The 21,257-nt window shown below is 40.8% G+C and overlaps 1 protein-coding gene across 1 annotated transcript in view; it reads left to right on the forward strand.

Annotated features, from left to right (window-relative positions):
* Positions 1–2,230: 2,230 nt before the first annotated feature.
* Positions 2,231–21,257, forward strand: part of LOC121962792 (rho GTPase-activating protein 6-like) — an 84,716-nt gene continuing 65,689 nt past the window's right edge. Inside the window, exon 1 of the mRNA XM_042513094.1 lies at positions 2,231–2,839. Coding sequence (XP_042369028.1) covers positions 2,348–2,839 — 492 coding nt within the window. The 5' untranslated portion in view covers positions 2,231–2,347. The remainder of the gene's footprint in view (positions 2,840–21,257) is intronic.

The following is a 21,257-nucleotide window of genomic DNA, read 5'->3' on the forward strand; positions in this document are numbered from 1 at the left end:
TATATAAGACTGAACGTGGCTGGCTCATGCGTAGCCCTGTGGATTTAATCTCCTTCCCTTCGACCCTCACCACATCTGATGTATTTTGACAGTCATGTCAAATGATCACTGTTTCACACTAAATGTTTTCATGGTTACACTTACAGTACATCATGTGTTAAAGACAATCTGGGCAGTGCACAAGAGTTTGAAGGCAGCCAAATGAAAAGTCAAGGATGCTGCAAGGGTCTTCATTTTCTAAATATGTGGTATAGAAATATGTCTGCGTAATATCTTCTTAATTCATGGATGGATTACTGAACAGACCAACTGGGCAAAAACCCAGCGGCTCCCTGACCTTCATCTGAAAAATGTCACTCATATTAACACGCATCAACCAAAAATGAACCCCAAAGTAAGCAAAGGAATTACAAAGAAACACAATATGACACTTCAGACACAAATTGGCACTAAAAGAGACACACAACTAGAAAAAGACACAAAATAACCAAAAAGGACAAAAATAAACCTCAGAGTCACAAAATGAATTTAAAGAGAGACACAATGCAAAACACACATGGAATGGAATTACAAAGCCTAACCCCTAACCCTAACCCTAACCCTAACCCGAACTGCAAAGAGAAAAAACAACCACAAAGAGGAACAAAATGGCAAAAAAGACAAAAATATATTTCAAAGAGGCACAAACCAACAAAAAAAGACACAAAGCCACCCAAAGACACCAATATTATAAACCTTTTTGAGGTACGAAATGACAACAAAGACACGCAAAAACACAAACAGACCTCAAAGAGACTCAAAATGACTTTAAATATATAAAATGACCAAAAAGGCAAAAACATACCTGAAAGAGGCGCAAAATTACCCCAAAAGGTAAAAAAGTGACAATAACCAAGTACCAATGGAACGACAACGAGACAAAAAACAACTCCAAGAAGACACAAAATGACACAAACACAGACACAAAACCCCCAAAAGATGCTGAGAACTACAGAGAGAAGCAAACCAACAAGAAGGGGCAAAGCCAGCACAAAGTCGGCATATCTTGCTCCTTTATAGGTGGTGGGGTCTTTTGCATTTCTGTGTCCGGGGGCCCACGGTCTCATAATCAGGCCACGTCTCAATTATGCACTATTGTTCCATATTGTTTTTGGCTTTTTCCCCAAATGGAGGGGCACGATTCAGGGCAAACATGCCTCAAGTGCTGGCTTCTTTCCATAAACATAATGAACTAATGTGAAACACCATGTTTTGCTTCTGTGTTTTCGCTCAGTCCGCGAGACCCAAGATCCTTTCCCCCCGCAGACTGTTTTTAGAAGGGTCATATCTATCTCAGCTGTTATCAGTGTCATGTCATGCTGCGCCGTGTGTATGTGTGCAAGTGTGTCATGCAGCGTAGCTTCATAAGCTCCTTTATCAGCCGTCCGGCACCCTCCTCTCCGGACCCCTGCTGTCTCTTTTCATTTTTCCCATACTTTCACACACTGGGCCACACATGCTCGTGCTCTCAGTGTCTCACACACTCGCATGGCCATATCTGCACACTGGAGCTCCTCCACAAGCATCTGTGTAAACAAATGTCTCAAACATAGCCTCCTGCACAGGTGTATAAAGAGAGGCATTGGCTATTAATCCTACAGCTCACTTATTGTTGGGCTAATAATAGCTCACAGCAGGCTTCACTGATAGGCCTATTATCCCCAGACAGCGAGGTGGATTAATGGGAGATGAGGATTATTACGCCTATTTTCATCCCTGGCTAAATCATGTCTGCATGTCTGTGTGTGTGACCCTCTGCCCGTCTGATGACTGTGTCTGTCTACATGCCTAATTACCTTTATGAAAATGAACTCATTAATTATAGAAATTCAGCCCAACCCCTCATTTTGAACGTGAAGGCAGCTTCAAAAAGTTAGTCGTGATAGAAAGCATAAAGGAGGATAAAATGCTGTTTTTCTGAATAGAATTTTGTGGATGGCCTTATTGATCACCCACTAAGGATCATCCAATAACATCGTATTTTCACAATTAACGGGTTTATTAGCCAAAACTACAGTGTGCAAGAAATGATCTCAAGTTCTGTGAATCCCCCCTCCCACACTGTTGCACACACACACATACACACTCTCACACCGTCTTCTCACACCACTCTAGTTTGGGAATGACCAAAGCGCGCAGCAACACAGAGGACTTTCTCCACTTTGCGCAGCCAGATGCAGCACATTCCAGCTCGTCACCAGCTTCTACTCGGACCTTCATTTTTGAGAGTAATCGCTAAACTCGTGTTTTATAGGCGTATGGGAGCTTTAGAGTAAACGCACTAATGTGAGATCCAACATTTGGAGACATGTCTGCCGCTCAAGGACTCCTCAATAGCGTCTTCTCCTGCTCCTCTCCTGCCTCCAAAGCCATAACCAAACGGAGGCTACGCCAAACCCGGAGTCTGGACCCCGCTATCATAAGACACTGTGGCAGCGGGACGGAGGGAGTCAGCAGCGGCACGCCGTTTTCGGGAGCTGCGGACGCAGGTGCGTCTCCGGAGCGCTTGGCTGTGAAACCGACTTTACGCACCAAGATCCCGACGCTAAAGGAGCCCATAAGCCCGTCTCTCTCCTCTCCCTCCATACCGCTGGATGTTTCTCCATCCTCCAACTTTCACTTTGACTATGACATAGAGAAGCGTGCCAAAAGGAATACCGCCGGGGATTTACCGTTTCTGGTGAGGGGAGCCGGTGCAGCGCCGTCCGGGAGCACCGGCACGCTCTTCTCCCCACGGAGGTGGCTGCAGAAGAAAGTGCAGCCGTCCAGCACTCGGGCTTACGTTGTGTGGAAATCAGAGGTAAAGTTTTTAAAAACTTTGATGACAAATGATGCACATGTTATAAATACTTAAAGGGGGGGCATGTCCTCTGCGTCCCCCCTGAAATCTACACCAACTGTATGAGAACTTGCATTTGTGCAACTGGCACAGAAAAATATATATGCATAAAATATCCTGTTCCTAAATCATTCATGCTTTCATCCCTGTTTCTTCAATAAGTTCCTCTCATTTTTATGGATGCACTATAGAACGTGTGGCTTAACAGAATTTAGCTCCATCCTCACCTCTTATTAGATTTAAACAACCAGCAAGTCTATATGACAGCTCCTGGAACAATTAACAAAAGCAATCAGCAGACTTTACACACTGTTTGTTTCTGCTAGAACTGAGGCAAACCCACTGGAGCTGTACTGTATATGCCCGAAGACACAACTGCTCAAAATCTCTGAAAATTGCATGTTTTGTTCCTGGACCCTGAAAGTGTTCATGTGGAATTTGTCTGATCAAATCAGACATCGTGACTTGAGGCGTGTGTGTGGAGATGTTGGAGCCTAACTGGAAGATTTACAGGTTTTTATAGCACGTTGACCTCGCACTGACATCTGCACCTGGAAGCCAGTATCAAACCACTTCAATTGGGGCAGTTGTCTTGCCCAAGGGCACATGGGTAATTAAAAGGGGGGAAGGAGGAGCAGTGCTTTGCTTCTACCTGGTTTTGTTTTCGGTCTCTGTGAGGGTCACACCAAGTACTTCTGGGAAAGTTAAAGAAGCTCTTATGGAGATGTGAGGATTAAACAAATCCAACAAAGACTTTTTCTCCAGCTGTTGTCATCATGGAGCTGCTTGGACTTTTGTCTTCATAAAGGCTTTAAATTGAGTGTGAATAAAGGCCGGGCAGCACATGAAATAATCCTTACCAAAACATACTTGGGCGACTTACTTTTAGCGGGGGGGGGGGGCGTTATATAGTTGGCACAAGTCCACATGCACTGGTGAGAAGGTATGATAATTTCCCTGCTTCTTTTGTCGACTCTGCTCTCTCGCCAGTTGTATTTTGCTTGTCTTTCCACTAAGAGTGTACGCGCGCGTGTGTGTGTGTACGTGCAGCAACGCCTGTGTGTGCCGATGTGAGCGACTTGAGGACACATGGCCCGGGACTCAGTTCTCACGACTGCAAGGGGTCACAGGGTCAAAACCATGCAGCCCTCAAACGCTCTCCCATCATTTCCTATCACAAAGAGCAGCTCCGGCTTCACTCTCTCTGGTTCTCGCAGTCTGCCTTTCTTTCTCTCCCTAACACACACGCACACACACACACACACACCTCCCTAACACACACACACACACACACACACACACACACACACACACACACACACACACACACACACACACACACCGACACTCTCTTCTCCTCCCTCTCTTCCTCTTGGAGATGTCGAGGAGCTCTCACTCAGAAGAGTTTCCCACCACTGCTCTGTTTTCCATGCTGTTCCCCCCCTGCTATGGCCCACGGAGGATAACATGAGGCCATCAGTTAGGAGTCATTAGTACAATCTGGACCATGAAGTTAATGCACCTCAGAGTGTTTGCAAAAATACTAAGCCAAGAAGTGCTGCTGCTCTGCTGGGAGATTTCACACAATTTCTGAGATGAAGTGTAAACAAGACTTTATGTTGGGAATGTTTCAGGTTTTACACGGATGTAGTTGCAGTGCACTTTATTTGGAAATGCAAAATGAACCAGCATGACACACAGTTAATGGTCATGTATATAGATACCCTTAAAAAACTGAACTTTACATGAATTTTCCTGGTGCCAATTAATGAAAAATCTGAAAGGTTATCAGAGGGACATTGGTCCAAATCAGGTGGAGAAGAGAGGAACTCTTCAAGTTTACACGGCTCGGTCACCAGAATTAAATGCTGACATTGTACAGTTCACATGTTAAATGACGCAGATCCATAGATCACTATTTGAGACCAACAAACAACAAACTTTGCTGTTTTTAAGCCAGTCATCACTGTGTTTCAAACAGCTTTTTGGCCACCAACTTGTTTTAGTGACCCATCACTCTGCTTCCAGCAGGTATAGCGCCACAAAAAGTGTTTGTTTTTTGAAGAGACATTGATACATTTCCAGTCAGGATTGTGCCATCAAAAGCGGTTGTTTTTAGCCAAGACATATTTCCTGATAGGCTAGTGCCATGAAAAGCTGATGTTTTTTACACTGACATTGCTACATTTTATAACAGGATACTGCCATGAAGAGTTATTTAAGTCAAACATGATCTTTCCCTAACTAGAAACAAGTGTTTGTGGTGTGCCTAAACCTAACCACGCGTTGACCACAGTATCACTGAAACATAAAGTTTCAACATATCCGCTACATAATAAAATGCAAATGTAACATACTGTGGGTTTACGCTTTGTTTTTCATGTTAAAATTGCAGGTAAAGATGAACATTAGTTTTTCTTCCTTTCCATTCGGCAATAAATTTAATTGGCTACTTTTCAAAACACCCCTACAATTTTTATTTACATATAGGCATACTGCCATATAAACAAATCCTTGAACACATATTTCTACCGACTTTAAAAAATCCTCAAGGCCTTTGGGCACATGCCCAGTTTATCTTTGCATATCTTTTGTTAAATTGTTCCTGCATGCATAAGTATGTGCTTATTGTCTGGTTTTCAAAATGGATCTATCTTCCAGCGTCATCACCACATTATGATACAATAAGTCAGAAAAATTAAGGTAATGAAATGTTGAATGAAGTTTCTGCAAGTTCATTTTCATAGTGTAATAAAATAAATGCCTGTCAGCATGGATAGAGCCCTTTATATCATGTTTCAACAAAGAATATAGCAGTGATAGAATATTAAAGGCACTGCCTGAACAGTACCACTAGACAGTAGATAAGACACATTTTAAATGTAGGTGCATGGTCATATATCACAATCTGTGTCCAAAAGCTATGATTGAGATCTCACTTTAAATGATTTGCATGTATACCACTGAGTGTGTATGTGTGTGTGTCTCTGTGTGTGTGCACGGCAACCTGTGCAGATAAGTCTCGTGCTATGCCTTTTTAAGGAGGGAGAGGTGGACAGCGTGGCACGGAGAGAAAGAGCTGAAGGCAGAGGAAGAGAGAAAGCTGAGATGTAATGGTTTACATAAAAAGGAACGCCTTGACAGTTATATTAGCCATCATTGCTTAATAGCTATTTTTCCATAGTCAGGTTGTTGATGTTCAAAGAACAGTGATGCAAAAAAAAAACCCTCAGAAAGTACCCTGTGTGTTATTACAGCAGGAGGGTCAGTGACTGGAAGTGGTTCTTCTTGTGGAGTGATTGACTCTAGAATTGGGCGTCATATCAACACATCCTTGCAAAATAGCACATATAAAAACAGTCTCGGATTTTACAGGAACGCTATGGAATTTATAACTTCAGCACGTGAAACCTACACTGAGCAGAGTTTCTGCATTGCTGGCAATACCCATACACAGATGCACACGCACAAGGGCTCGGAGAGGAAACAGTGGTCGGCTAATTTAATCCTGGTTGTTTATGGGGCGCCAGAATGTTGACATTGTACAGTCTATTTTTAGAGCCACTTACCCTAATGCTTTAGGAGAGGGGCTAAGTGAGGAAAATCATTCCAAAATGAGATCTCCACTGTTAAAAAAACACAACTACTGCTACTAAATGATTGATAACAGTTAAATTTAGCAGAGGCCCACCCGCATCAGAGCTATGACTCCTGGAGATGTAATCTGCATGCATTCACAAGCGCAATCAAAATATTATAGCTGCTTACACACATAGAGGAGAAGTGAAGGAAAAGATCTGCTTGCTCTGGCCTCTCAAGGTGTCTGTTCAAGTGAAGTCATGTTCGTTGTAAAGACTTAAGAGGGGCTATTAGTTTGCAAAAACAGTTGAGTCTCAGTATAATCTGTTTTGATTGGTTAAATGACACCCATGATGATAAAGTAGGTGTTATTTCTGTGTGTTCACACAAAGAAAATCCCACTTTTCTACATACTTTGTAAGTAAACCGTGGTCATGACGACTGGGAATTTGGATTTTTCCAACTCAATTTGAATTTTAAGGAAGATAGCTTGTGTGGCTGCTTTCAGTGCAGTGAGGAACTTTGGGATCCAACTTGCAAAGCATGTGAAATGATACAAGTGTTTATTGAATTGTCAGTATTTGATTTGTGTCTTCATTTAGAATACTAACATTTACAACTGCAGTAGCTGACATGTTGATGCCATTCTTTAAATTCTCTGAATGCCCGCCCCTCCTATGTTTATTTATGTTTATGCATAACTGCTGAAATACATCAGTGCACTCAGAGCTCGGAGAAGAAGAAGGCAAAAGAAACAGTTTTTGGTCTATTGTTTGCTTTCTTAGGTTTTTTAAAATTTATGATTTTATTTTTTTATATCCATGCCAGCGCCACAGCTCTATATACAAGTAGCACTGCCGATGGGTCGGTCAGTCCACCACTTTGGTCCAGACCAAATTATCTCAGCATCCACTGGATGGGTTGGAGCAAGATTTGGTACATCCATGATGCCCAGAGGATGAACCTAAATACCTCATTTTATATGCTGCCTCCTCCTCAAGCGCATCCATGAGGTCACTTTACACCCACCTATTCAAAGCTGCTGGACTTAATTTACCTGCGCTTCCAGTAAAAGACAACTGGTGAGGAACGTGTGGAAATCTTTCCTTTAAAAGGTAACATTTCAAGCATTCTCCAATGTTAATAACAACACGACTATCACTAGAATCCCAGATCGATTAGAAACCGTTTATTGCGATCTCATCCCTACTCTTGATATTTTGCTGCTTGAGCAGAAGCCCCCGTGTTACTGTGTTGACACTGGTGGCAGCCAGAGGAGAGTCAGCATTTAGGTTTTTCTAACAAAACTACATGATTTTGACTGGGAAAAGATTGTAGATGTTGCTCAAAACACTCAACTTTGAGTGTGCCGCAGCTGATGTTTTTGTTTGTTGGTCTCAAACACTGGTCTTCTGGGTCAAAGTCCTTCCTCCCATCCTAAGCGGACTTGTCTAATAATGATAATTACATTGGAGTTTGTGGAAAGCTTGGTGAATCTCCCGCAGATGCTTAAGGGCACTAGCATTACTATCGTGACCCCGAGGACAACACCCAAGTGGCATATTTCGATGTCCTGGGAGTGAATCTGGGCTGGAATGGGTAAAATTTCCAGTATGAAAATACTCTGATATATTTTTAATAGAATCCCACACAGGCTATGTGAAAAATCTTTTTAAAATAACATTTATGTTACAACTTACTCATTCCGTGAAAACATTTTTAAGTTGATGGTGTTGTGTTTCATTTATCAGAAATCATGCTCTCTGTTTCAGCCTCCACGTTTTGTAAAACATTTCAGTATGAACGTCACGTTAGACTTTGCTTTTGCTGTGAACCATACAAGCTGGGGTGCTGACACAGGTCATGGCTCTCTACCAAGAGCAGTTGTGTTTTTTACCAGCAGTGGTTCACACTGAGGTGTTTATAACAATAATAACACATGGTCTGAGCATTGGAAAGATATGCTGCAGAAAAGCATCTTGTCAGAGCTGGGAGGACATACTCTTCACCGGCTACCTGTTAGAGTTGGATTTTCAGGTTTTATGACCTTTGGATTGCACAGGAAGATTCTTGGGCAGGAGCCCTTTGGCAGTTTTAACATCCAGATGTAAGACTAAAGGTCATTGTGCCGTTTTTGTCATGGATGGCAATTTCATGTTTATTGTTGCAGAAAAACCCCCATCTCTGTCATATTTTGAGACAGACAGTGCTGCAAAGCACTTTCGTAACTTATTTATTTATTTTAAATGCCTACATTTTAATAAATTAATTTATAGGATTAATTTCAGCTGATTGATTATTGGACTTATCCTTTCAGCTTTTCTACATGTGAAGGCTTTCATTATCCCAGTGTCTCACAATGCTCTAGAAGAACATGCTCTGTCTTTTATGGTTAGTCGCTTTATCATCAATCACAAAAACTCACGAATGAGACAAATTTAACTAATGAACTGGTTCAGCGACTCTAACGAAAATCGAAAACAAACAAACAAAAAAAAAACAAAACAGGGATACAGAAACCCATTTATCAGCAGATGATAGAATATATTTGAAATTTGGGAGATTGTGCAAGATTCCCTGTTTTAATACATTCTCTCTGTTCTACGAAACAGAGTCTTGAACTTGTGAACCTAACAGCTATCCATCCTGCCTTTCCTCCCTGATTTCCTCCCTACGTTCCCTCAAAGTGAGGAGGCTGCGTCGGAGGAACGAGACCTTGATGGTTCGACATCTTTGGAATGCTCGCACCACAATGCACACTTAAAACTAATTCATACATTACCTTGGACAGTTCTCCCAAGGATTTGCAAAGTCTAACCACACAGTGTCACTTGAGGAAAACAGCAGAGTGAGTGGACGATAACGCAGATCAAGGAGTCAAATATAGGATCACATTGTTGCAAAAGCCTCTGTCAAAACCCAAACAGTGATGGAGCACAGGTTGATTTTCTTGGCTTACAGCAGTAATTTCTGATTTAGATCTCTTCACTGTTGTCTTAATTTTACAGTTTGATCTGCCAGGAGTCAAAGGCCATCTATTCTTGTCTGTATGGGATTTAAAGATATGATACTGTATGTAACTTTTCCACATCAAAACACATAAAAACAACTAGACTAATGTTTCATATGTTGAATTGTGCACTTACATTACACCAAATGCTTCAAACAATGTTCAAAACCAGAAAAATCTGTAATTTTAATCAAGGACACGGTCACCTTTGCCTGTCAATTATTTACATGACACTTTTTAGATCTTGGTTGTTTTTCACTAAATGTTTAAACTGGAAACATCTGGATCTTAAGTTATCAAAGAGACAAGCTGAGCAAATGTCAGTGGCAGTACATCTGCAGCCCCTGTCAATCCAAACAACACTAGAGAAACACTGATTTTTCAAGCAAAACGGCTTTTTCAGTGTTTTTACTGGTTTAAATCAGCCAGGTATGTTTGTTTTGGAGAGGGAAAGACCTCTGTGGATAACTCTGCTTTTGGTAAAAACTCATGAGCATCTCGATCTTAAGTTATCTGGAAGTAAAGGTGAGCGTGCATTAGCAGAAACTGGACTGTCAGCATCAAAGTAACAGATTTTTAACGTGGAACTGCTTTTTGGTATTTTTATGGGTTTTAATGACGGTGTTTGTTTGTTTTTGAGAGGAGAAAAGGAGACGTCGACTTCTAGTAAAAACTTCCCGAACAATGAACACAGAAAGAATTCTAACTGCGAGAATATGATTGCAATGACCGTATTACTCCATCTTCTGTTATGGTTTTTATTGAAGCCCCTAGTGGCTACATATCATACGTAAGATAATGTTTGCAGATAAGAGTCATGCTATAAATACACGCAGTGGTTGTTACAAATGTCCCTGACACACACAAGTTATTTTAGGTTTGATTTCTTTCATTTATTTATTTATTTATTTATTTTGCGTCTCAATCAGACTGAATTGAATTAGTCTGCTGCATCTTGGTGCTGACCTCTGCAGCATGTACAGTTCAGTTCCCCTCCTGGGGGAGGCTCTGGATTTATGCATGTGGGTCTGCATGGCTGTAGTTTGATTATAGTCCTTATTAAGTTTAATGGGCCCGGTTGTTAACATGTGCAACATATTGACAGACCAGACATATTTCTGTTTTCATGGGAGCTAGCAAAAACACTCAAGAGTAATACAGACACAAAGTTATATTACACCCTCTCAGCTGAGCTACTTGCATCTTAACATCATGCAGTTGCTGTGGTAAAATTCTCTCTTTTCCTTTCCTGACGTAGGCCTTCTCAATTGTAAACAGGATGGGAAGCTAAAGGTCAGTGCGAGTGACTCAAAGTTTCAAATGTATTTCTAAGCGGTTTTAAACAAATGAGACACCAGAGCAGACATTGGTAGCCTCTATCTAACTACACTGTTAAGCTGGGTTTCTACTTTATATGGGGCTTTGACAGTGGTTAAACAATCCCTGCAGGAGATACCTACTGTGTGTGTTTTGACTTGAAGTTCAGTGTCAGATTCCATGCATGGTGTCTCTGTAGATGCCATAGCCCTGATGTGTAGCTGCATTGTGGTGGAAGTGCACATACGTTTTTGGTATGTGTGTAAGCTATTCTGCCTACCTCCAGGAACGGGAAAAATGAAGGACTGATTTAGGTCACAAAAGGAGGTGCATCAACCATTGCACAACAAAAGCAGGAAGAGAACTGAGTGATTTTGCAGTTGTCATTAATGTCCAAGTGTAACTGTTACTTGAGGGAATATGCAATGATAGTCACAATTTATGAGGCATTATTATAATACCTGCCATGAATGTTGGCAACGTTAGGTGAAAAGCTGCCACATAGCTAAAATCTTGCAACCATCTCATGTAAAATCCCTACCCTACAATCTGAACCTATATTTTTTGGCTGAGTTATTTCTCAAAACAGTTGAATGTAGGTGATCCACAACACATGGAGGTCATAGCAAAGTAACTCGGATTCTTTCATTTTAAAACAGATAAAATATTACTGTCTAAAATTATTAGAAAATGACTTGTCTTCAGTCAGCATGTTTTTTCTTCTCTCTTCAGTGTTGTGTGTGATTATGTTGTTTAGTGCAGATTGTTTCTCAATGGATAGTTGCTAAGCTATGAGGAAAACGGAGAAAATCGCTAGTCTTTGCAACAGTGGCATCAACATTAATACCACTTTGAGACGCTGGGTGGAGGTAGAATTGAAAAGTTGAGCGCTTATTGCTTCCCACTTTAATTTACCAGCCTTACCACTTTGCTGTGATAACTATATACACATGCTAAAATAAAACAAAACTATTTTTCCAATTATTTAATATTTATGGTCTCACTCACTAAATCATGGTCTCATTTTGAGTAAAATAGACCATGAAGCAGGATGTGCTTTAGGGCGCGGCTACCTTGTGATTGACAGGTCTCTAGCACAGCGACTTCTCAATAGTGCCCTCGGGTTCTCATGTGCCAGATCCACCAATCACTCCTCAACAGCTTGACCCTCTAATCCAAATGTGGTCACTACTGGCTCCAAAAAAACAAGCTGGCAAATACCGAAATGAAGAAGGAGAACTCAAGGCTTCAAAACAGCAGTCCACAAACCAATGGATGACAGCATGGTGGCTACAGCCACTTCTTTTATACAGTCTATGCCTGAACGCCATCGGTGCCATTTAGAATTCGCCTTAATTTTTCTGAGCTGTGAGCAACTCCATTTGTTATTTGTTCAATATGTCCATCAGCAACTTTGTGATTTAATCATGCAATTGTAGCATTTTCTGAATCATCATTTTCTGAAGATCATAACAAAGCAACCTCTGTTTGTGCAATAAAGTAATTAGACAAACTAACATGACACAGCACACATAGTGACATGCAGTTTAGAGACCAACAGGCTATGACATTAACATTTGCATCTAATGTGCTTCACCTGAGAAAGACACCCCCCCCCCCTCGTACTGTATAATGTGTGTAAAAAAAAATGTTGAGCGTCTTCTCATTTTTGCAAGGAAACACAATACTTCACATGGCAATTTTTGGACAAGCTACCATGGTATTCCGCTGAAAGGAACCATATGAAACTGCGGGGTTTGTTTGGCAGTGTTTTGGTTTAGCAATCTCACTTCTCCTTTGGGATGTTTTCTCAACAATGAGGGAAAAAGAGAGCAGTTTGAAATAGAGACGTCTGAAAAGTAAACATTAATTTCCGCAGCCAGAATCTCTGTCTGGTGCAGATTAAACCTCTCCTCCAGTGAGAAAGCAGCAGTGTCCAGTTACTTTTAGTGCATTTGAATGTGTTTTTGTGTGGGAGAGAATCCGACGGCAGTGGGTGGATGATCTAATTGTACACTTCTCAGTCTTGAAGGCAAAAATGGTCATCCCCTTGTGTATTTGTGTATGTGCGCATTATTGCGACCCCTGTGTCCACTAATGTTCTTTGTAATGTGGTTTGTCAAGGGCCAGAGGGAAAGCATGGATAAGATCCTCTCACATCTGCCATGGTGTGATCAGTTTGCAACTTCCCATTTATGTATTCGTCTCAATCAGCATGAACGCTGACGATATGATACTCACACTGGGTGAAAACATTTTTCTCAAACACAACTCCTCTTTGTCTAATCTTGGAACAGTGACAGGAATATAGAAACTGAAAAAATGGTTGTGTATATTTAATGACTCAAGAGTTATTTAAAGGTTTTTTTTAATGGTGAGGTTCCAAATTCCCTCCCATACATTTCATAGAAAACATGAAATAGGAAAAGTAGTCCAGCAGTAAAGTGATCCTCCAACTAGCCCCATGTAATCATGTTCTGATTTGATCATGCCTTAATTTTGGTTTATTACAACAAGGCTTTAATTATTATAGTTTGGGTCATCATTTCTACCAGTAATAATTACAAAGTGCATTTAAACATGCTCATGTTTTTTGATAAACAGTGAACTAAACATATGTGTTTCCAACTAATGTACACGTGCAATGTTAACGATGGTTCACAATGCTCACGCACTGATTTCCAGCATACAAAGACTTACAGCACTCAGCATGCCGATGGTTGATATGTGCCCCCCCCTTCCTAAATCTGCACCAAACTTTATCCCCAACCACAGAGGGGAAGCAAACTCCAACAAAACAATTGCACGGCACGTGTTACCGGCAATTCAGACAGCACAGCTACTGATACTCCCGAGGTCAATTTGTATGAATATGTGAAGGCGTTTCATGAACAAATTGGAACAATATCCAACCAAAAAAAAGCATTTTTTTTAATGCATAAAAACCCAAATCTGAACCTCAGCCACATTGGCAACAAGTTAGAGACGACACATCAACTTGAAGTGTCTGACCAATCTTAAGGAACATCTGTGAGTTATGATTGCCAGATTTAAGTTTATTTGGGAAAAATTAAAATAAATCACCATTTTGGGGACTGTAAACTTAGTTCCAGCTTCAAACTCTGAACCCTAAACTATTTCATTTGAACTTTTTTAACAACCAAGTTTTGCCAAAGGTAATGAGTTTGAGACTGAAAGCAGATCTGCATTTAATAAATGCAAGGGTCTGCATCAGTGAGGGTGGGGTTCAGGTACCAGTGTGATGAAATGCCATACAGGAAGGCTTATTTGAGTCCTTGTGTCTTTTGTGGCACTTTTGGACAGAGGAACTTTTTTCATAGTTCTAAGAAATTTCTGCTATATATGAGCAGTATCAAGCCTCAAATCCCCTCAGTCCTGGAGCTGACTTTCATCTATCAGTGTTCATTGAGATTTTTGCAAATTTCCCCACTGTGGGACTAATAAAGGATTATCTTATCTTATCTTGTCTGCTGATCTCCACAACAATATCAGTCAATTCTGTCCCGCCATTTTCCCAGGGTACTGAATAAGGGTCCTTTCTTAGCGAGTGTGTGCATGCATGCAACAATCTTCATAAGGCACATCAAGAGGACACTGCATGTTCATATCCTGTCCTGTTGAAAAATGAGCCCAAAGGAATAAAATCCAATTTTGTTTTTGATTATATCGAGCCATGGTATTTATCTGAATGTTGCTTGGTGAATTTGGTGTATCTGAGTTCAGCGTAGGACATCTTGCTTACAGCCCAGATATACTGTACCATCACTGTCTGCTCTGTGGATATTAATGACTTATATATACTGAAGGGCATTTGACCTTGGTGTCGTACCGCCTGCTGCATGCCTGTATTTCTGAATAAGAGTTTCGTGCTGTATTTAGTAAAGATTAACTGAATGTTCCTGCTCACACATGCAGGATTTGGGCGACTCCGAGAGCTCAGCTTTGAGAATTAATACCTGTGAGTGTGTACTTTTGTGCATGCATGTGTGTTTGTGATTTTACCTCGCAGAATTATCAGGTGTCTGTTGATCAAATATACCCCCAAATACTTGGAAAGGTAGTTTAAATAAGCCGTGCTTTTGGGGAAATTGAGCATTTTGCTTGGTGCACCCCCTTCATTTATGTGTGTGAGCCTCTTTCTGTGGGGAGGTTTAGGGAATTATTTATTTGGAATTCCAGGTCAGGGCTTCATGCCGAGGCCCTGGGGCTCCTACTAAAAGAAGGGTTGCTACTGACTGAGTGACCCCCCAAAACTTCCTCTCCATTTCACCCACCCATCCCTTTTCTGCCGGATTTCATTTTTCTTCACAGAAGCTTACTCCTGTCCACTCTTCACCTTTATTGACTCACTTTAATAGACACCCTGGTGATTTTCTCCTTCTCATTTGAACTGCCAAACCTCTTTCTTTCTAATCTCCAGCTTATCCTAAATGCAGCGACTGAAACTAAAACACAAGATCAGAGCAGCTTGATTTTACTGTTGAGGAAACAAGAACCAAGCTTGGATCACAGCCTGAGTCTGTTGGACAGGTCCAGCTTTGCCTTTCCAAAGACTACACTGAAAGCAATGCAGCAATTTGTTCTCTGACATGGAGGCTCCTTTGAACTGACCTGCCTGAGGAGTCAAGGGCAGCTAAATCAATGTCATCTTTTAAACTGCTGCGTAAAACTCCCTTTTTTTAGAAAAATGTTCATGTAGTTTCCACTTATTTTCTTTCGCTCAATTTCCATTTCAAAAACTAGTAGCCAGAGGGGGGATTCTTAAAGTTTTTGAGGACCTCTTTGGCCGAGGATCCACTTGTTGACAATACAAAACACAACGAAGCTATTCAGAGGATAAATCTTTTCAATTTTTCACCCAAGATATCTAATTATCTGTTTTGCAGAATGGCATGAAATTTGCCCAGCACATTGAGGATAATTATCGATCAGTTTATCATCACTAGAATTAACTAGAAAAGAGACAGAACCAAAACAAAATGACCAGCAATAAATAGAAAGTCCATGGATACCGTTGGCAGGTGCAAAAGCAAAACTGAGCCACAGAAATCAATAACCTGGCACTTCTTATAGAATCAATAAAATCATCAGCGAGGCAGACAACATGGAGCTGTTTGAACAACATAAACTGCACAGCTGCTGCAACCACAAACCCATATTACAGTAAAAGGGAGACTGCACAGTTTTGCTTGGCAACGCAGTGGCCGTTAACACTCTCATCTGGAGTGAGGTGTCTGAAGGTCACTGTGTGAGCCTTGTTCTCAAAACATCATGTTAATATAACAAGTCCACTTAGCCCCAGTCCAGCACTCTGCAAAGTTTTTGCAACATGTTGAGTTTAATGCAGCCACATTAGGGATTACTGTCAAAACAGTAGAACCACAGTGAGCATTTGATCGTGTTAAGGCCCTGAAACACCAAGCCGACAATTAGCCGTCGGTCAGTTTTGGGCTGTTGGTGAGCATCTGCCTCCCAAGTTGCTGCGGTGTGTCCCACACTGTTTGCCCTTGTTAGTGCCAGTCAGCTGTTCTCGGACAACAGTGGAGTCCACTGATGAATGAAATCACTCTGAATGGCATGGCGTTGGATCTTCAAACCATTAGCAGGTTTATTTCTATAGCAGCCACCGCACTAGCCATTATTATTTCCTACTGAAGGTGATGAAGGTGGGAGCATGGTGCTAGTCCACGATTTCACAGAAGAATTATGGATTCAAACTTCCAGATGATCCGCTTAACTAACTCTTGTAGCTTTTGCTGCATCATGCCCAAAAGAGCCAGCCTATTTTTTGCAATTTGAGGGTTAATGGAAACCTGCCTAATGTTCACTGGTGCAAGGTTAATATGCTTGGTTCTTTCAACATCTGATTGTGTTGTTAATGTGCTAAATGGCTAAATAGTGTCATGATGGTCTCTGGTTTCCTTTATTTCCTTGCTGGTATGGAGGGGTATTTCCTGTCAGTCAGGCGCAGAACATACGTGCTTGTTGGCTGTTGACTGTAGTCATTGCATTGTGTTCATATGCAACTTTCTGTCTGAGACTTACAGTTCTAGTATGCACCTGGTATATCTAGGCACTAGGTGTGCTTGATTTCAGTGACGGAGCATGCTGGCCAGATGGTGCATTAAATATTAAACTATGCCACCACACAATAATGTTAACTGTAACCCAGAAGAATATATTCCTTAATTTGCTTGCATTGGTGTGCATTTGTACTGTTCACTAAATACAAGGCCCAGTCCGGGTGCTACTGCTGTTTTGCACCCATTCCATCCCCCGACACTTCGCCAGTGAATATAAACATTTACAACATGTGTCTCTTCCAGAGTGCCAGATGACTGTAGAGTGTCACCTCTCTGGAGCACTGCCCTCCTGCGACCTACACACACCTGCAGCTTTTTCTCTGCTGCAGAGCTGATTCATCTCCTTGCTTTTTTTCCCATCCTCACACAGTTTATCCGGACTGATTCTTCTGAAACTTGAAATGTAGCAAAGTACAAAACTAAAAAGTACTGAAGTAAAAGTAAAATCATTGATTCAAAAAAATGCTCCATAGGTATACACATACAAATGACCCTGTTACATTAAAGACAGTAAACGTAATTTGTTACTTCCACCCCTGGCAGTTGGCTTGTGGGCAGATGACAGAACTTGCATCACAAGAACCCTTTTGGCTATGCAGACACGGAAAGTATAACATGAGCTCTGGCATTATTGATAAGCTGTTCCTTCCAGCTCCTTCGTACTGGAGCCTAAAGTTGCACCAGCATGGCTTCAAACTTTATTTTGTTGAAAAACAGACAGAACTAAAAAGACTAAAAAGAATCGTCAATCAGACTTACACAATTAACCAAGTTCTTGTTTGAAATACACAGTGAAACACACAGTGTTCCCTTCAGCAAGAGCCATCTTCCTCCCAGCATCTTATCTCCTCTCCTCAATCCTCTTGGCCAGGCTGCCGGGAGTCAGCATTATCTACTAGGAGCAAACTTGGGCCCGAACAACTGTCCAACACTGAATTCAACTGGACTTGCCTTTGGCACACTTTCCAAAGTAACACTAATTAGTAAGTCAGCTGTGTAATGAAACACACAACATAACATAACATAACATAAACTTTGGCTTTTTCTCTGGGTTTTTGTTCAGCTGTAAAACAACAAGTAATGCAAATTGATCAAAGTGACAAACATTGCAGTCAGTTAACAGCATACATCTGCTGTAAGTTTCTTTCAAGGGTCAAGAGGTCAGTAGTGTGGAAGGATTACAGGTGATGTCATGATACTCAGGTGACACGGGTGCAGATACAGTATACTTTCTAATGGACTGACCGTCATTTGAACATCTGTTTGGCATAGAAACAGATAAATGACAGGCGAACTCCTCTAATTCCCGTCAAAGGCCTCTCGCCTGTCTCACCGGCCTCTATGAAAGCAAATCCCTGTCATCCAAGGATGTGTATAAATATGACTCCAGGCCTTGAAAAGCAAAGCGATTTAAACTGGAGGACCTCTGCGCCCTGCACCTACGCTCCCAAATGTGTCAGACAGTGAGGGAGCGAAGCAGAATGAGACAGCAGGCATTTTAGACACAGCCGGAGCTCTGCAGCTATAAATAGAAAAATAGCTCAGAGAAGGAGCACTCGAGTTCCAGAGGCGAGGCGGGGAGAGTCATATTGGTTGCAGGTGTGTGTGCATGTTGAGGATTGTGCAGCTCATGCATATACCTCCAGTAAAACATGTTGTGTGTTTCATTAAAGTCAGAGGATTGCAAAGTTAGCTGGAACAATGTGAGGAAACTGCATCCAAATCTCTTATCAGAAAGGAATTATAATGAAAATGCTGATTGATAGTTGGTATCAGAGTGTTTTAACGCCATCTAGTGGAAACTTTTTTAAAAATATCTCTGTGATCAGCTTTACCTTGTATTGCACTAGTGTTCATAAATGCCTCCTTCCATCACATTGCTCTGCCTATATGACACAAAAACTCATTTGAAAAATAGGTTATATATATTAATATTCAAATAAGAAATATGTGTATGTTTGTAATTTTTCATTTATTTAAACAACCTACTTTTAATTCATTCATTTTCATTTTGTTAATGCGGAAAAGTTCTACATAGTAGGGTTTTAGCGAGAATGCATGCGTTGGGAAAGTACTGAGAACACGACTGGATAAATGAGACTTTGATGTCTGATTTGTGTAGTGAGTTCATAAAAGGATGATTTCATACAGTTTTGCTGTCGTTAAACACCATTTACTTCTGTTCATCAAGAATTTTGTCAGTTTGGGGATTTTTTTTTGTTCACGCAAGCTAAAACTAAGTTTTATTCATGAATGCAACATACATGGATTAAGTCATTGATATACAATATAAATAATCATTTTGTGGCTGAAGTATTCAATCAAGATTTTTAGTTCAACAGAAAGTGCGTGAAAATAAGCCTGCACTAAAGGATTCTCAACCAATGAGATCCCGCTCACAATGACATGTAATGATACATTTAACAGTTCTGTTCCCTGTAGTGTGTGGAGGGCGAGAATTTGTCAAAAGACAGCGCAATAACAGATTCCAATAACAAACAGGGGTGTAGTCCTACTGGAGAACACCAGAATGACACTACTATCAATATCACAATCTGGTCGAAATTCAAACACGCTCTAGTGCTGAAAAATCCAAAACCAAAATCTGCCAAATTCTAGTGCAGTGTGTGTCTGGCATAAGTCTGCAACATCCAGTTATATTTTAGCAATTGCAACTTAACCATGGTTCCATTTTATTTATTTTTTGTGTTTAACTTCAAACTTCCCATTGATCTTAAGTAGAAATTTCTTCAGTTTTAACTTCCAAGCTTCAACTTTAGGCTATGGGGTTTTTGGTAAAACATTACTACATAACTACTGTAATTCTTGGTTATATTATCATCTAGTGGGTAATTCTGTAAACTGCATGTGACTTTTCCTTGCAAAAATAAGTGTAATTAATTATTTTTGCCACCAGGGGGTACTAGACAGCTTTCAATAAGTCCCCCACGAATTGGAAGGACTTTGGGAACATTCAGCGCTGTCTGGACACTCGCACAAACACCCGCACAAATGATGAATCACAGTAAAAATGTGGGTGGGCTGCATTGTGGGCAGTCACAGCTGCGCACATCTGTCTCCTCGGCCTCTCTATGTCATAAGTATCTTACAAAAACATCACAATAGCTGATACCAGCTGCAGGCAGAGCATATTTCACAGCACTGGGGCCAAATAAAACTGTTTAAAATGCATTGGACAGGGAGACAAACCAAGAATTTGGTCCCAGTCCCTGAAATGTGTTCACTTTAAAAGGTTATTTCACAGGCTGACAATATATTGTAGACCGCAAACATATAAATATAAACCTCACTGGACCTGTTGTCGTCTTCACCACACTTACACAATCAGTGCATGCTAATTTCGCCTATTAACAGCCCTTCCTCCTTACTGTTAAAACAATTTAACCAATAAAATCTTCTGGTAAATGTGGGCTCCCTTTGTTATTATTACACACTTGCAAAGTATTCTCATAAGACATCTCCAGTGGAGTGGAGATGTTTGTACTGTCACCAACACCCACATATACACACACAAACGCACAATCACACACACACAAACATAACAATGTGTGTTTGTACTGCTTTAGTAGGGAACAGCGTCACTTCCAAGCAGAGATCATATTCTCTCCTGCAGAGTACCTTCCCAGAACATGAATGTGTGTGTGTAAGAATGAGTGTGTGTTTAAAAGATATTAGTTTTTGAGAACCAGTAGTCCCCCTCATTAAAAAACAGTAGTGTTGGCCTACTTTTTGGGGACTTAGACTGGAAGAATGGAGTTTTTGTAGAGGAGAAGCTGGATGAAAATAAAATGTTTAAGCATGTAATTACGCTAAAACTATTATAACTACTTCTATTACTTTTTAATAAATCTAAATTTTCCACCATCTATAAATAATTGCTAATTAATATTTAATTAAGACACAAGGGCAAATCATCCTAATGCCAGCTCAGGAAGGGCTTTACCTTTTTGTCCACTTGGCATCAAGTAGGTACCACCTGGAAAAATTCCACTGGTGCAGGAAGTGATGCATTTTACATGTCCTCCAGTTTGTTTCCAATAAACACAAGAAGCGGGCGGATGACATCAGCAGCAATGGCCACCATGGCTAAAGGAAACCCAGGGAAAGCATAAAAATGTCGCTCACTTTTATTGTTCCCAAAAAAAAGGATATTTTCTAAAGTCTTTCTATCCTATCCTATTCAGTTCGGCTCTGTCTATTTTATAACCCTGTTGTCACTGTGTACCATCTTTCAGCCTCATTATTCAGCTGAATAGAAAGCAGATGCTTTGTCTTTTCGAATTTATCATCTCATTGGGTGTGTTTTTCACTCTCAGACACTTAAAATAAGGATAAAGGGGTTAAAAAA

The sequence above is a fragment of the Plectropomus leopardus genome, chromosome 24 (assembly GCF_008729295.1).
Source record: "Plectropomus leopardus isolate mb chromosome 24, YSFRI_Pleo_2.0, whole genome shotgun sequence".
Lineage (NCBI taxonomy): Eukaryota > Metazoa > Chordata > Actinopteri > Perciformes > Serranidae > Plectropomus > Plectropomus leopardus.